The following is a 16,882-nucleotide window of genomic DNA, read 5'->3' as shown; positions in this document are numbered from 1 at the left end:
CAGCTCCCGAAAAAGGGGTACACTGGATAGGAACAAAAATTTAAATTGCCTCAGTCTAGAAGGATTTGCTACCACTGATCAAGGACAAAAACGGTGAAGTGTAGTTTATCCTCTGTTTCTCTCTCTTTATCCATCCATCTTTCTTTGAGCTCCTTTCTCTCCCTTTCCCACTATCTCTCAATCCCTCTACCTTTGTATCTTTCTATCTATCCCTCGCTAATCCCCCACCAGTTTTAGTCACTTAAATTACTTACAGTGAAAAAGTTATTATCAAAACATGGATAAATCCTATTTTAGTCTCCTAATTTACTTACAGTGATTAAGACATTGTCAAAACATGAGGCAATCCGATTTTAGTCACTTAAATTACAGTGAATCAGGTATTGTTAAAACATGGACAAATCCTGTTTTACTCACTTAAATTACTTGCAGTGAAAATAGAAAGTTATTTGAAAATTACTGTTAATTAGAACAGCATCTGGTAAAACCTTTCTAATTAAACTGATTTTGGCAGCCATTTGCTCACAAAATGACATAGCCTTAGCTCTTGCTTCATGCAGAATAGCTGCAACCTTAATATCAGGTAAAGAACAACTCATTTTGCTTTGAAATTACTATTAAACATTCAATTTTTAAAAACTCCCATGTCCAAAACATCCATCATGGGAAAAATATTGCAGGAATGCAAACTTGCTTAGGATGAATGCACAATGCCACACAAAAAAAATCACTTGATCAATCTGTAGTACTTACCAACACAATAAACGCCCTCGTGTTTGTGCCTTGTATAGGCATGCGCGACAACAAAACTTGGGTTTTTATAAGCGGAAGTCTCGAGGTTGTCAGGAATCTACAGGCGCATGCGCAAGAGAAGGGATTGAGATAGTGGTATAAAGGCAGGTCGAGTGAGAAGGTTGTTGTTGTTGTTGTTGTTGTCATTGGACGTTACAGTGACGCGTGCGTTAGCAGGTGATTAAGAGGCGGTTTATTTTTGTATGTCAAGTCGCGCACCTCGGTGAAAGTCATATAAATCGTTTACCTTGGTGAAGGTGAAGGTCATAAGCTATTTTGGCGATGTCATTTTGTCTCTTTTCCTGGACAACTATGGCTGGGGCAAAGTTTGATTTAAAACTGATACCCGAATTCAACGGATCCACTTCTGTTGTCGACTGGGTCGAAAGGGTTGAGCTGACCTGCAACCTCTGTGAAGTAAAGGGGGTGCATACCGTGATTCCCCTGAGATTGGCTGGAGGCGCCCTAAGTGTATATCAGCAACTGAGTGCTGTGGAGAAGGCTGATATTACCTGTATAAAAAATGCTTTATACAAGGCATTTGCCATGGATCCCTGTACGGCCTACGAAACATTTGCCACTAGGAAGCTCATGCCAGGAGAAACCGTGGACGTCTTCTTCGCGGAGCTGAAGAAACTTGCAGTTCTATTTGGCAATGGAGTGTCAGAGCAAACACTGGCGTATGCATTTGTGGCCGGCCTTCCCATCCATGTTAAGCAACTGTTGAGGGCTTCCACCAGCATATCTGTAACGCCCATGGAACATTTGTTAGAACGCGCTCGAGCCATTATCAGAGATGAGGAGGACCTGAGGGAACCGTTTGTAATGATGGCGCAGGCAGCCAAGACTAATGCCGAAAAGAGTCCCAGTTTGAGACCCACGACCAATGGGAGATGTTTCTGCTGTGGCCAGCGAGGCCATATCGCAAGAAATTGTACAAGGGGCGGGGGCGCCCGCGCTGTTTCCAATGTGGTAGCTATGGACATTTATCCCAAAATTGTGCAGGAAATGCATGAGGGGGCAGGACATCAGCGCCGCCCTGTTCCCCGGACAAGATTTAATTGAGGCGCAACCGACAATAAATGTGTACATGGACCAAGTGCTTTGTTCAGCTCTTCTCGACTCCGGGTGCTCACACACCATCATGAGTGCCAAGTTGTGTCGAAACTGGACAAAGCAGAACATCAAAGTAACCACAATAGGTGGCAATACGCAAGCTTGCTGTGGAGCCGGAACTGTCAAAGTCCACACAGACTCTGGTGTGGCCGCAAACATTAATGTGCTGGTGATGCGAGGGGATTTGCTGGGATTCGATGTACTGTTGGGATATGATGCTATTAAGGCACTGCGGGGAGTGGTTATCGGAAGAGATGGGACTGTGCGATTTTTGGAAACCCCAGTGTGTGCTGCAGTTTACATTGATCGGCCTGATTTTAAGGTGGACTACGACCCTCATCAAAAAGCATGGACTGCATCGTGGAAGTGGACAGAAGGAAGGGCGCCAACCGAACTCAAGAATAGCATTGCAGAGTACTCGATACCCGACGAGGCCCATAATGAATACGAGAAGGAACTTGAGGCATGGATCCAGGATGGATGGCTAATCCCCTACCCCAACAAGCTGGGATCACCCAAGGGTCTGATTCCCTTAATGGCGGTAGTCCAGCATAACAAATCAAAAGTTCAGCAGTTGTTGAATGAGTGGGGTGTCCGACTACGACTGCGATGTGCTCATGTGCCATCAGGGAATGGCATTGCTGAGAGGAGCCATCGCAGCAAAGGATGGGAAGACACTAACAACAGCACCGGCCAATGCCATACACAAATACCGTGTTAGGATAAAGGGCATTGACACTGTTCAACCAATCGACGAAGAGAGTCATAACAAATACAAGGTAGGGGATCCAGTTTGGGTTAGACCTCCTGGAAACCGGTGCACCACCAAGTTCAAGCAAGGACGAATATCTGGAGTGGTTAGCCAGCAGTCGGTCCTTGTTGATGGAACCCCACGCCATGTGCGCGATCTTCGCCCAGCTAGTGAAGTACATCCCACAACTACAGAGAGCGATGAATCATCAGATGATGAGCTGCTAATGAGTGAGGTCACCGAGCAAGAGAGTGGTAGTTGTAGTTCGTCTGATCAGGCAGGATCAGAACCAGAACCACACCCAGAACCTGAATCCGAGAGTGTAAATACCACCCTTTGCAGAAGCCAACGAACTAAGTGGCCACCCCCGGAGTGCACTCTATGTGATCATCAGATCAGGGGGGAGTGTAGTACTTACCAACACAACAAACGCCCTCGTGTTTGTGCCTTGTATAGGCATGCGCAACAACAAAACTTGGGTTTTTATAAGCGGAAGTCTCGAGGTTGTCAGGAATCTACAGGCGCATGTGCAAGAGAAGGGATTGAGATAGTGGTATAAAGGCAGGTCGAGTGAGAAGGTTGTTGTTGTTGTTGTCATTGGACGTTACAGTGACGCGTGCGTTAGCAGGTGATTAAGAGGCGGTTTATTTTTGTGTGTCAAGTCGCGCACCTCGGTGAAGGTCATATAAATCGTTCACCTTGGTGAAGGTGAAGGTTTGTTTGTTTTGTTTTGGCTTAACAGCATATCAACCCTTTTTAGGTTATTCAATGCCAAACTCAGGATTAAAAAAAAAAATTATGTATTCAAAGAACTTTATGACGTCGAGTATCAATCAATTCTGTATAGTTCAATAGTTTTGTTTGTTTTAATATCTAACGATCTTTTTAAGTTTTATATATCCTCATATATTCATTCATAAGGTTTAGTTGGGTTGATTCAGAGAATGATTTATATTTTTGTAAAGATCCTTGTTACTCTTAAAAAGGATAATATTTCCTCTAGACAGTTGTTTTCGAAAAGTTTCTTCATGCTGTTGTGTTTGAGGTATTGTTTTCTATCTTTATCTAGAGCTCTACATTCCACAAAAAGATGTTTAATGGTGCAAGTTTTCTGGCAGAATGGGCATTGTGGTTGTTGTTCTTGTTTTAGAATGAAGGAGTGTGTGAGTTTTGTATGGCCAATATGTATTCTAGTTATAACGACTTGTTCTTTTCTGGATTTGGGGGGAGTTTGTCTCCATTTTTCCAGTATGGGTTTGATTTGGTATAATTTGTTATTCGTGTTGTTATTCCATTGTCGTTGCCATTTTGCATGAATTAATTGATTAATTTTGGGTTTGAAGTCAGTATATGGTATGTTTATTGTATCTGGTTTTAAGTTTAGAGCTGATTTGGCCGCTAAGTCAGCTCTTTCATTTCCTCTTATCCCAATGTGACTTGGGATCCAACATATAAATATTTCTTTGTGTTCGGATAATGAATCGATTCTATTTGTTAGTTTGATGATTAGTGGGTTTTCAAGTTTTTTGTTATTCAGAGATGTCAAAACGGAAAGTGAATCTGAAAAAATTAGGAATTTCCTATGTTCATCTTTTTCTATAATGCTGAGTGCGAGGTTGATGGCACATATTTCGGCAGTAAAAATAGAGCTTTCTGTTGGAAGAGCTTTTTTAAGAGTTTTTTCATTCGACACTGCAGCACATGCCACTCTATTATGGTCTTTAGAGCCATCGGTGAAAATAGGTAGATGGTCTGGATATTTTAGGAGAATATCATAGGCTTTTTCGTGGTAGATATTAGGGTGGGATTTCGCTTTTGGGAGTTCATTCAAGTTTGAGATTACTTTTGGTTTTTTAAGTATCCAAGGTGGGGTTTTAGGTAGTATATGTTCTTGGATATTTTCTACAGTCATTTCTGATTCCTGCAGTATTGCTTTCATTCTAAGACTAAAGGGCTTTATGGCCTTTCTTTTTGCTTCAAATGCCTCTTTATATCTCGGATTGAATGTAGCTTCATATGCTGGATTATTTCGTTGTGCTTTTAATTTAGTGTAATATTGTGCACCCAGTTTTTGACTCCTTATATTTATAGGGATTTCGTTGGCTTCTGCATGGAGGCTTTCAACTGGGGATGTTCTAAAAGCACCGAGAACTAACCTCAGTCCTCCATGGCAGATTGGATCTAAAATCTTTAGGTAGGACTTTCTGGCTGATTGGTATATAAAACTACCATAGTCGAGTTTTGATCTTATCAAAGTCCTATATAATTTCATTAGTGTTTCTTGATCGGCCCCCCATTCTGTATGGGCTATTACCCGTAGTAGTTGCAGTCTTTTGTTGCAACTATTTCTTAGATTCTTCAGGTGGGGGATGAATGACAGTTTTTTGTCAAATATAAGGCCCAGGAATTTGTGTTCTTCTACGGTGAGGATTATTGTTCTTCCAAGCTTCAATGTAGGATCGTTATGAAGTTTTCTCATGTGGCAGAAATGAACGCATTTGGTTTTTGATTGGGAAAATTTATATCCATTTTCCATTGCCCATTTGTCTAATTTATTTAAGCAGTGTTGGAGTTTGCGTTCGATGGTGCATATATACTTTGATCTGCAGAACACCAGTAGGTCATCTACATATAAAGATCCCTCAACACCAGGGTCCAAACATTTCACTATGCTGTTCATTTTAATATTGAACAGTGTCACAGATAAAATGCTACCTTGAGGTACTCCTTCCTCTTGATTTGTGGTGTCTGAGTAAGTAGTTCCAATGCGGACTCTAAACTTTCGGTCAGATAAAAATCCTTTTATAAATTGTGGGAGTCTGCCTTTTAGTTCAAATTCGTGCAAGTCTCTCATAATTCCATATTTCCACGTAGTGTCGTAGGCCTTCTCCAGATCAAAAAATACTGCTGATAGGTGCTCATTTCTAATAAAGGCTTCCCTTATGGCTGTTTCCAATCTAACCAAGTGATCTGTTGTGCTTCTCTTATTACGGAATCCACATTGTAGGTTGGAGATAAGGTTGTTGGTTTCTAGGTACCAAACCAATCTATCATTTATCATTCTCTCCATTATTTTGCACAAGCAGCTAGTCAGTGAGATTGGTCTGTAGTTTTGTGGATTCGAATGGTCTTTTCCTGGTTTTGGTATTGCTATTATTGTGGTTTGCCTCCACGAGTCAGGAAATTCACCTTCTGTCCATAATTTGTTGTAAATTTTTAGTAGCAACTTCAATGATTCCAAAGGGAGTTGTCGCAGGAATTCGTAATGGATTTCATCAGGTCCTACGGCTGTGTTGTGGGATCTTTTAATAGAATCTTCTAATTCAGTTAATGTAAGTAGTTTATTATAATCTTCTAGGTTCTTTGATTTAAAGTTTAGTTTGTATTGTTCGATATTTTGTTTAATTGTTATAAATTTAAAGTTATGGTTTTGGTTAGATGAGTTTTTGAGAAAAAGTTTCGGCTAGTAGGCCAGCTATATTCTTTTCATCGGTTACTCTGGTGTTGTTTTTAAGCAGGTGTTTAATTGGTGTTGATTGATGTTTACCTGAAATTTTTCTAATCATCTCCCATACTACTCTCGGTTCTGTAGAGGAATTTAGTTTATTGACATACTTTTCCCAACTCTCTTTTTTAGCTGCTTTTATTACCCTACGAGCTTTAGCTCTATTTAATTTGTATTCTATCAAATTTGAAGTTGTGGGTTGTTTCTGAAATTTCTTCAGTGCAATTTTTCGCAATTTGATGGATTCCCGACATTTATTGTCAAACCAGGGTCTGTTGTACCGATTAGATGCTGAAGTTTTAGGGATGCATTCATTTGCAATTTCTACTAGTGTTTCTGTAAAAAATTCTACAGTGTTGTTTGTCTCTGAATCATTCAACTTATGTCGACATTTTTCTTTGTATAATTGCCAGTTGGCCTTATTTAGCTTCCATCTGGGAAGTTTTTCGCTGTTGAATTCTGGAATTTCTATCACTAATGGAAAATGGTCACTGCAGCAAGTGTCATCATATACTTTCCAGGTTAAGTCCATATATAGTGATGGATCACACAAGCTAAGGTCAATGGCTGAATGGTTTCCACCAGTTGGGTTGATGTGTGTAGGTGTTCCATCGTTGAGGAAGCTTATATCGTTTTCATTGATAAATTCTTCCAACGTTTTGCCCTTTTTATTGGTGTCTTTACATTCCCATAGTATGTTATGACTATTGAAATCTCCTAATAGGGCGAAAGGTTTGGGTAATTGATCAATCAATTTTTTAATCTCGTTTTTATCTATGTCATCGTTTGGAGGTATATATAGTGAACATACTGTCATTGGTTTATGTAGTGTGGCATTAATAGCAATTGCTTGGATATTGGTTGTTATGTTTATTTTGCTATGGGGTATATCGTTTCTGATTAGAATTGTTACTCCCCCGGAGGCCCTGCCCCCAAAGTTATGAATGAAATTAAAAATTTCATATTGCTTAATATTAATTTTGTCTCCTGGTTTCAGAAAAGTTTCTTGAAGACACACCACTGCAGGGCGCTCCTGCGCTAGTAGCAGAAGCAGTTCATTCATGTTTGTTTTTAAACCGCGACAGTTCCACTGGATTATTTTTTGTTTTTTGTTAGTCATTGGTATCAGATCTTCGGTCTTCTATGTCCATTTCTTCAAATCTGTTTTGTGTAGGGATTCTTGGTCTGGAACTTGAGCGTGATCTGTCTAGTTTTGTTTTAGTTTCTTTTTTGAGTGGAGGTTTATTTCTTTTCTCTTCATGGGCATATTTTGGTGTCTGTTTTTTCCCCTCTGTAAGTGGAGATGTTTCTATGGGTGTTGTATTTTGGGGTTTTATGGGTTTATTTGATTTAGTTTTAGCTTGAGAGGTTTGTTCAGTTATAGGAACTTTTTTTTCATTGTTGAATTGTTATATAATTTTTTTAAATTCTTCCATAAGTTCCTTCCTTTCATTAAGTAATTTAATAATGTCCTCGGATTTAATGTTGAGTGAATTTATTTTTGTTTGTTTATTTGGTTCGGTAGTTTGCTGTATGTTTTTTTTTGTTATTTCAGAATATTTTGCATTTTCTGATAGTTTGCGAGCTTCTTGGAAGGTAATATTTTTTGTATATTTTATTTTGTTGATTTCTTTTTCACTCTTCCATTTTTGTAGGTTAGTCTGAATTTCTTCCAAGGGGCACAGTGATAATTCAGTACTCCTGATTACGCCTTTGCTAATGTTCAGAGATTTGTGAGGGTAGATTTTAACATTTTGATTGTTAAAACGTTTCCATTTGGAAATTTCAACAGCATATTTTTGGTTTTCTACTTCGAGAAGTAATGTACCATTATTTTGTTTTTTAACCATTTTAGGTTTGATGCTAGATAGAATCTTTTCAATTTTGAATGGGGATATTTTGGTTATTGGTTCCCCTTCAGTTGCTTCTATAACTATGAAGGGGGGAACATTCTGGTTTTTTTGATGAAGCTCTGTTTCAGTGTCAGAACTACTGGCATCAGATACTTCGGTGTGGTTTCTTTTTTGAGGCTTTCTGGATTCCATTAATATATTTGGTTTGTTTCATTTTTCCTGCTCCCCACCCACCTCGGAGTCCTATATGGGAAGTGTTGGGAGGGATACCCATTCGCCCCAACCCAACAGGGATACAGGAAAAGTATACTCTTCTTGCTGGTGGATTCAAGCACCTGTGGTTCTTCAATTTCTTTCTGAAGGCCTCGTTTTCAGTAAGAATTTCAGTTTTTCAGTCGTGTTTAGTCCATTATTCAGCAAGTTGATTGGCCCTCCAGCCACCGCTTACTAAATCAGTTTATTGTATAGTGTGGGAAGTGCAAGCATATTTTCTTGTTATGTCTGTCTGATTTAGGGCTAGGCGTGACCAACCGATTGATTGGATCGGGCCTATCCAACCGCCCGTCTTAGCTTAAGTAAGGGCCAAAGAGGTGTGTGTTGCATCTCATGTCCTTAAAATATCCTGGACAGGATCTACTCAACCACCAGGATTTCGGTTCGTAAGCCTTACGGGATGCCACCCACGGTCAACAGGTGGCCCCATTGAGGGACTTATACCCTCTGCAGGGGGGCAGTCGGCATATTCTAATGCCCCACCGACAGAGTCAACCGGGAAGTAGGGAAGGAAAAAGAAAGGAGGGGAGGAGGGAAGGAGGGTTGTTGTTTTTGTTTTTCGTAGAACATAATTAGGTTTTACAAAAGAGAATAGAAAACAAAAACAAATCAATGTAGGTGCATTTCGTCTCAGGAATGAAGGTGAAGGTCATACAATCCTTGCAGGATTTGTGTGGCAATGTCAGACCATCTGGGAATGCAGTAATATTGCTTTCAGGAGATTTTAGACAAACGTTACATGTCATTCGTCAATCAAAAGCAGCAAATGAAATAAATGCTTGCCTCAAATACTCTACTTTTTGGCGCTATGTGAAGACATTAAACTTAACTCAAAATATGTGAGTCCAGTTGCAGAATGATTGATCTACAGAGAAATTTTCGCATCAATTGTTGGAAATTGAGAATGGAAAAGTGCTGCCTGAAAGGGCGAATTTCATTGCCTCATAACCTGTAATTTAGTTACATCAAAAGAAGAATTGGTAAAAAAGGATATTCAAATTAATTATAAGAATTCCAGTTGGCTGAGTGAACAAATTATTCTTGCAGCTTAAAACAAAGACGTCCATGAACTTAATATTAATCAGCTTAAAATTCCAAGTGAAGTAGTCACATGCAAATGCATTGACACTGTTGTGGAAGTAAATGAAGTGGTTGATTATCCAACAGAATTTTTGAATCCACTAGATTTGCCACTGCATGTACTGCAATTGAAAATTGGCAGACTAATTATTATGTTGCAAAATATAAACCAACCCAAGCTTTGCAATGGTATTTGCTTGCAGTAAAAAAAAATTAATTACCATCATAGAAGCAACAATCCTGACAGAACCTTTCAAAGGTGAAGATGTCTTCATTCCACATATTCCTATGATTTCACCGGATATGCCATTTCAATTTAGGAGATTGCAATTCCCAATTTCGAATTAGGATTTCAAATTGTAATTTGCAATCACCATCAACAAAGCTCAGGGGCAATCTTTACAATTATGTGGCTTACATCTACACACTGACTATTTCTAACATGGACAATTTATGTTGCGTGTTCAAGAGTCGGCAAACCAGTAAATCTATATATCTGCTCAGAAAATGAAACAAAATATTGTGTATTCACAAGTTCTGAGAAATTAAGCATATAAGAAATATGCATTTTATCATTTTGGGATTTTTTTTCCATTTCACCAAATTGAGCCACAGCAATGCATGACAGTGTATAGCTAACACACACACATATATATATATATATATATATATATATATATATATATATATATATATATATATATATATATATATATATATTACTGATTTCAAATGTTAAAAAAAAATAAAAAATAAAAAAAAATAAATAAAAACCAAAGCATTTAGCATTCCAGCTATGCCCCTAATGTATGAGCTATCAACAAATAAGATTTCAAATTAAACCACTTTAAATATTTTCACAGACACATACATCTGTTTTATTTATATAGATTAAAAGAGTAAGGTGCCAACTGCTATGCAGTCCCACGCAAAATGTTTCAGTGTTATTCAAACATTAGTTTTCAACGATGTCAATGATAAAAAGATTTTTTTTAATTATACAAAACAAGAAACACTCAAACATGTTATGTCATATTGTAAATTCATGAATCAATATATATGGTAGTAAAGATTTTTTAAAGTGTTATCATAGCTAAGTAAAGCAATAAGATTGTTATAAACAAACGATACACTTTAACATTATATAACTATTGTCAAATATTTTTTATGCAAATAAATCTCACCATCGATGCTTTGTGTTGAGTCGTGCATCGCACTTAAAACATTCAGTTTGTGTTGGCCACGACGGTTACGCTTCACTCGGCTATACATGTCGGTAAATTCCTACAAGAAATAAATTTTATTAATGATGTTTGACAATAATGCTAATAGGTTTTTAATGTAGTTAGTGTTTGGGATATTGCTAATTGAACAGATCTCCAAAACTTTAATAAAGTGTGATATTTCAGGCAACTGCCATTCCAAAAAATGATTTTAATCAACCTAAGTAACAATTTGTTTTTGCTTAACTAACAAAAGTTATTAAATTAATTAAAAAAAAAAAAAAAAAAAAAAAAATAGTACCTACATTCAAATGTTTTTTTTTTTTTTCAATAATTGACTCATAGAAAACTTAATATCGCCTAATATTATCTGAAATTTAATGCATGTTCATATCCAATTTGAGCATGACAAGACTTTAATACTCATTCAAGCTAAATTTAAAATGTATTTGGAGTTGAAAAAATGTCTATTGGATAAAAGCATTTCACTCCGAGAACAAAAACCGGTTATTTCATTGTTTCATTTTAAAAACACTTTGAGACAAATTGTACTAAAAGAAATTGATAGACAGCTTTCAGGTTTACGAGTAGTAGGCCATTGATGATGGAATTGCTATGGGTCAGTCATGTGACCTTGCTTTGGACAGTTGTGCATAGATCGTCAGGGTTCAGAATGTCATAATTCATTCAGAAGCCGGTTCAACGCAACCAGGGCAAACAGTATGGCAACAATAAGATAGAATACATTTTTATTGTTTTAGGAATAAGTTATAAATAATCATTAGAAATTTGTTTATTTTTTTTAAATTAAATTAAAAAAAGAAAACAACAAAATTCAGGTTTTACCAACACTTTTCTATTTTTCTGAACTCTTTATAGATTCAATCATAGATCACAAAGAAATGTAGGTGCATATTTAGAATTACACTCATTTAAAACTAGCAGGACTCAATGTCTGATGGAAGCATGATCCCTCTCCCTCCTCCGAGAACAAAGTAAACTATGGTTGTTATTGGTGGGCATTGCCATCTCTGGAAATTAGCGGACACTGGCAGCCGTGACCCAAATGAAATAATCTGGCTTCCACTGTTGGGCATTGTTTTCCAGTAACAGCTAGTGGAAGCCATTGTCTGTGATTATTAGCACTGTTGGTTACTAGAAATTAGTGCTGGTTTTGGGCGATAACCTGCAAGTATTGGTAGATTCTAGAAGCATTTAAGGGAAAAATATTACGTACTTATTTGTCATGCCTAAATCAGTATAACTTCAAAAAATTACAAAAACTGGTCCATTAGAAAAATAATAAGTAAAAACAGAAGTTTTTAAAGTTAGGAATTTTCATGTATATTAACTATTTAGAGTGATCGAAATCAGTGGTAGATAACTGCCTTCCACTGATAACAGTATCTTTTAAGTCGGCAATCCTTGTTCTTCTCGGTATACTGGACGCATTTTTTTTCTAAAAGTAGCTTTAGTTTTTTTACTGGTCAATTGTTAAGGCATTCATCGTTAACATTAAGACCAAAACGGAAAAACAAGCCCTGGGTGTATATGTTTGTTGTTCAAACCTTTCTCTTCTTTTTGGGAGGTTGGGAGGAATCCAATCTTCCACACATAGTATTAAATTAAATTCCAATTTTACGTCATTCTTTTTTAACTTTTTAGGTGAAAGTACAGAATAATTACAAAACACCCTCCCTTCTTCATGTGAAGAATGGGTTTTCTAAATAATACCGTAATAATTAAGCTTGGTAACATAGATGTATTAAAAATAAAAAGATAACATCTTTGAAGTTTCGATAATCGCCCAGAAAAAGAAAATTAAATGAAATACTTCACAGAAAGTAAAAGTGATAAAATACAAATCTATATATCTATAAAAGTGAAACTGTGTGTGTGTGTGTATATATTTCCTTACCAAACTATTCTGTCAATTTTCAGACTACAGACTCGAGATTTGACAAAGGGTATTAAGATTTGAGAAAATCTTTATAATCGGTTTTCGGCCAGAAATTTGGCTGTCAAGGGGTCAAAGTTCAAGGATTTGACCTTTGAAAACTCTACCAAACACCCCCGCCAATTTGGGGTCTAAACATTTGAAATTTTAGATGTAGGTTACTTGGACATAGATCAAACATTTTAATTTGATTTGAGACCAAAACAATAAATGTTAAGGGTCAAAATTGGGATATGTTAAAAAAAAAAATGACCTCCGCGGTCTCTACCAAATTACTCAGCCAATTTTTGGTCTAAACATTTAAAATTTTACAGAAAGTGTATTCATACATAGGGCAAGCTTTTTAATCAGTTTTTGGCAACAAATTTGGCTGTCAAGAGGTCAAAGTTCAAAAGATTTTACCTTTGCAGTCTTTAGCAAACTATTCAGTCAATTTTAGGTCTAAACATTTGAAATTTTACATAAAGGGTATTCAGACATGCAGCAAGCTTTTTAATTAGTTTTTGGGTGAAAATATGGCTGCCAAGAGACCAAAGTTTAAAGAATTGACCTTTGCAAACTCTACCAAACTCCTCCGCCCATTTTGGGTCTTAACGCTTGAACTTTTAGATATAGGTTACCGGGAAAGGAGTCAAACTTTAATATATATACGTATGCACATAGGGCCCGAGCAAAGCTGGGCTGAACTGCTAGTATATAACAAATAAGTGTTTTCATAGCCAATAAAATGTACTTTGAACATACCAGGATAATATTTTGATGTTTTAACTTATTTGAAAGCGTTTATTCAGTTCTAAAAAAATAAGTGTTGACACAATAAGTCAGTTTTGAAACCTAAGTAATTGGTAAAAAATATAAAATTAAATCAAATCATCAACAGGAAAAAAAACAAAAAACAACCAATATATCATCATTAAAGTTTTGATTATCCGTAAAAGAAATCTTATTTTTAAGGCCGTGTTTTGGTGGGACAGTGGTGTGTCAGTATTTGCTGCATATTTACATTCCCAAACCAATGCTGCGTTTACATTTTGAGAGTGTTCCGTTTGTGCAAAGAAAGAGCAATATATATGTTTACATTTTATGGTAGTTTCGTCTGCACAAAGAAAGAGTTTGTAATGCGTGTTAAAATACCAATAATTCTCAAACCTTTCGTTAGAGCTCATCGTAGTAAATTTTTAAGGGTTCCAGTATTTCATTTTTATAATTCTGAGTAATCACTCAGAATTATAAAAATGAAATACTCGAACCCTTAAAAAAATTCAAGACTTCAACGATGCTGTATAGGTTGTTTAGCAGAATTGCATCAGGTTTAGAAGTTGATTTCATTTTATGTTTGTGTGATTATCAAACGTTAAAAGACGTTATGTATTTTTTTTTAATTATGCATGTATGTTAACATGCTGAATTGTTCAAAATAAGATGCCAGTATTTATGAAACATTAGGATAATCTTAAGGTTACCAGGATTTAATGTTCTATTTTTTAGTATTATTGCCTCCTATAGAGCAGTGTTTTATTCTATTTTCAGAATCCACCATGCAATTATTTTACTGTAATAATCTTTGAAACATATTTTAGTCAAATTTAAGCTTTACAGCATCTAAGCAGCTAAATCCCACCCCTACACAATAGAGATTCCTATGTGTAAGAAAGCCTTTTACTCCAATAGTTTCTTCCTCAGAACTGCTAGACTTTGGAACTTGCTTCTGAAATTAGTTCAAGTGTGTGAACATCTTGCTGCTCATCTCCATAACATCCCTGCAACTTACGGCCTCGATAGTAGCCTTCAAAATCGCACTGTACCTTGTTTGGGGTGAAAATTTGAAAAAACACTATCCCTATGTGATGGTGTTGCGCCTAAGATGCAATGTAGTATTTTATTATCATGATTGAATGTGTCTGTAAAGGTGTTCAGAAGCTACATAAAATAGTAGATGTATTGAATTTGTATGTGGCATCTGTTGTTGCAAACATACAGTACTTTTTTCTTGTGGCTAATATAGAGAAAACAAAAATACAAAAAATCTTTATGATGTACCTACTTGTCATGGAATGAAAATAATAAATTGGTCATGTAGTCTCATTTTTATTTAAGAAAATCAGATTTTGTGAATTTTAGAGATTTAGTATTTTGGCAATCATTGATAATCTCTTATTTATGGAAAAATAGATACATTTCGGTAGTCGAATTGAGTTGTCCAATCTTTAATTTCAATGCATACTAGAAAAAATTATAGCACCTATGGCCTGTCCCATTCAGCTAGTCATAAAATTTGATTTGCTTAAATAAAAAAAAAACTACTTGATCAAGTTATGTAATTTTTGTAATATGACATCTTCGCATCATGATGGGTACATACAAAGATTTTTCTGTATTTTTATTTTTTAAGATTTTATTTTTAAAAGTGTAACTTTAAATATGCAACAAATTATCTTCACAAACATAAAATTGGAAATCATAAAAGTAGTACCAGTTTGCAATATAAACAGCAATTGTAGATTGCCTACAGGAAAAATACCAAATTCTCACTGAAAACAAAAGTATAAATTACTCAGCAAAAAAAATAAAAATAAAAAAATAAAAAGGAATTCACTGCAAAATTGCATTTGAACAAATACTTCCTCAACCACATGAACATAGACTAAATTATGGAAATACCAATAGCAAAAAAATAAAAAAAATAAAAAGTACACACAAAAATGTCTTTACTACATAAATCCAGAAAATATAAATAAAAACAATTGTAGAACTAATTATTAACAATGTCTTATGCATAAAAAGCATCAAATTCTCAAATTGAAAATTATGATGGGACGGATTATTTAGAATTATAGAAAAAATTAGCAGGACCCATGTACCAGCATTGCCAAATAGAAGTATGGCACAAAGCTAGAAGAGTCCCCACCTCCACCGAAAACAAATTAAACTATGGACGTCACACTTGGAAAATAACAGGCACTGGTAACCATGGCCAAAATGAAATCGTCTGGCTAGTGTCAAGCATTTTCTGGCAGTGGCAGCTAGCAGAAGCCACTGGCTGCCATTGTCAACACTGGCGATTAATGTTGTAGGCATTGGCTGCCTTTACAACTGACAGTCAATGGCCCCATGATCAGAGTCAGCCTGCATTGGACTGCTCTGGACTGAAATCATCTGTCTTCAACTGTCAAGCATTGTTGGACACTGGCATCTACTGGATGCTTGTGGTGGGCACTGATGGTCACTAGCTGTTAATGCAGTTTCGAAGTGGTTACTTCCGTTTATTGGTGGGCACTGCCTTTCCAACTGTCATTGTAAGTTCCTGGCATTCACCACCAGCCATAACCAGTACTAATCTCCATCGCACTGCTCCAAAATGAAATTGTCTATCTTCAATAGCAAGCGCTGGTAGTCATTGGCATTTTTAGGTAGTTACTTGCGTTTGGTCAGTCACTATCGATCATGACCAGTGTTGAGACTCACTGGACTGCTCTGATATGAAATACCTACTTTCCACTGTATAGTACCGTCATCCAGTGGTGAGCATTGTTGGTCACAACGGTGATCGATAGTGATTTTCAGGTGGTTACTATCACTTCTTGACAGTGTCAGGAACTGGCAGGCAAATTGCCTGTCTTCAATTGTCGAGTACTGTCATCTAGCGGTGGGCACCGTCATCCATAGTAGTCAGTGCTCTTATAAGATGGCTACTGTCACTTAATGGCACTGCTGTTTCAAGTTGATTAATGCTGTTTTTAGGTGGTAACTTGTTTTACTAGTATTGGTATTTACCCAAGTCAGTGGCTGCCTTAACAACTGTCGTTCATTGACCATAACCGTTGCTCAAAGGCAGTTGTAGTCATGACCAATGTTATGACTTGTTCCACCATAATAAACAAAGTCTCTGACAGCATAGACACAGCACTCTCCCTCCACACTAGCGCACAAGTACATGTATTTGGTGACTTTAATGTTCACCACAAAAACTGGCTTGGATTCCCTACTCACACAGATGCAGCGGGCAGCTCAACACAGTTTCGCTATATCTCACTCCCTATCACAGATGGTTACGTTTCCAACCCGTTTCCCTGACCAGCAAGAACAACACATCACTTCTAGATCTGTTTCTGACTACAGTTCCCAAGGATTGTATAACAAATGCTGACAGCCCATTCGGGAACACTAACCATGCAGTGATAATGGTAGAAATCGCCCTAAATTCTAGACCCAAAACTGAAGAGCCAGTGCTCAAAACAACGAGATATTATATAAAGGCTGACTGGGAAGCCATCAGATATCAGAGATGCCCCATGGGAAAATATTTTTTCTCTTCCTGCTGAACAGTGCACA

At 36.8% G+C, this 16,882-nt stretch overlaps 1 protein-coding gene across 1 annotated transcript in view; it reads right to left on the bottom strand.

Moving 5' to 3' along the window:
* The window catches only part of LOC145288128 (uncharacterized), a 361,708-nt gene that overhangs the window by 266,627 nt on the left and 78,199 nt on the right, over positions 1-16,882 (bottom strand). Inside the window, exon 5 of the mRNA XM_080136193.1 lies at positions 10,555-10,654. Within this exon, the coding sequence (XP_079992319.1) occupies positions 10,555-10,654 (100 nt within the window). The remainder of the gene's footprint in view (positions 1-10,554; positions 10,655-16,882) is intronic.

The sequence above is a fragment of the Euprymna scolopes genome, chromosome 11 (assembly GCF_053919585.1).
Source record: "Euprymna scolopes isolate OS-2025 chromosome 11, ASM5391958v1, whole genome shotgun sequence".
In the NCBI taxonomy this organism is placed as follows: Eukaryota; Metazoa; Mollusca; class Cephalopoda; order Sepiida; family Sepiolidae; genus Euprymna; species Euprymna scolopes.
The sequence above is the reverse complement of the archived record's forward strand: the minus strand, read 5'-3'. Positions and strand labels throughout refer to the sequence as shown.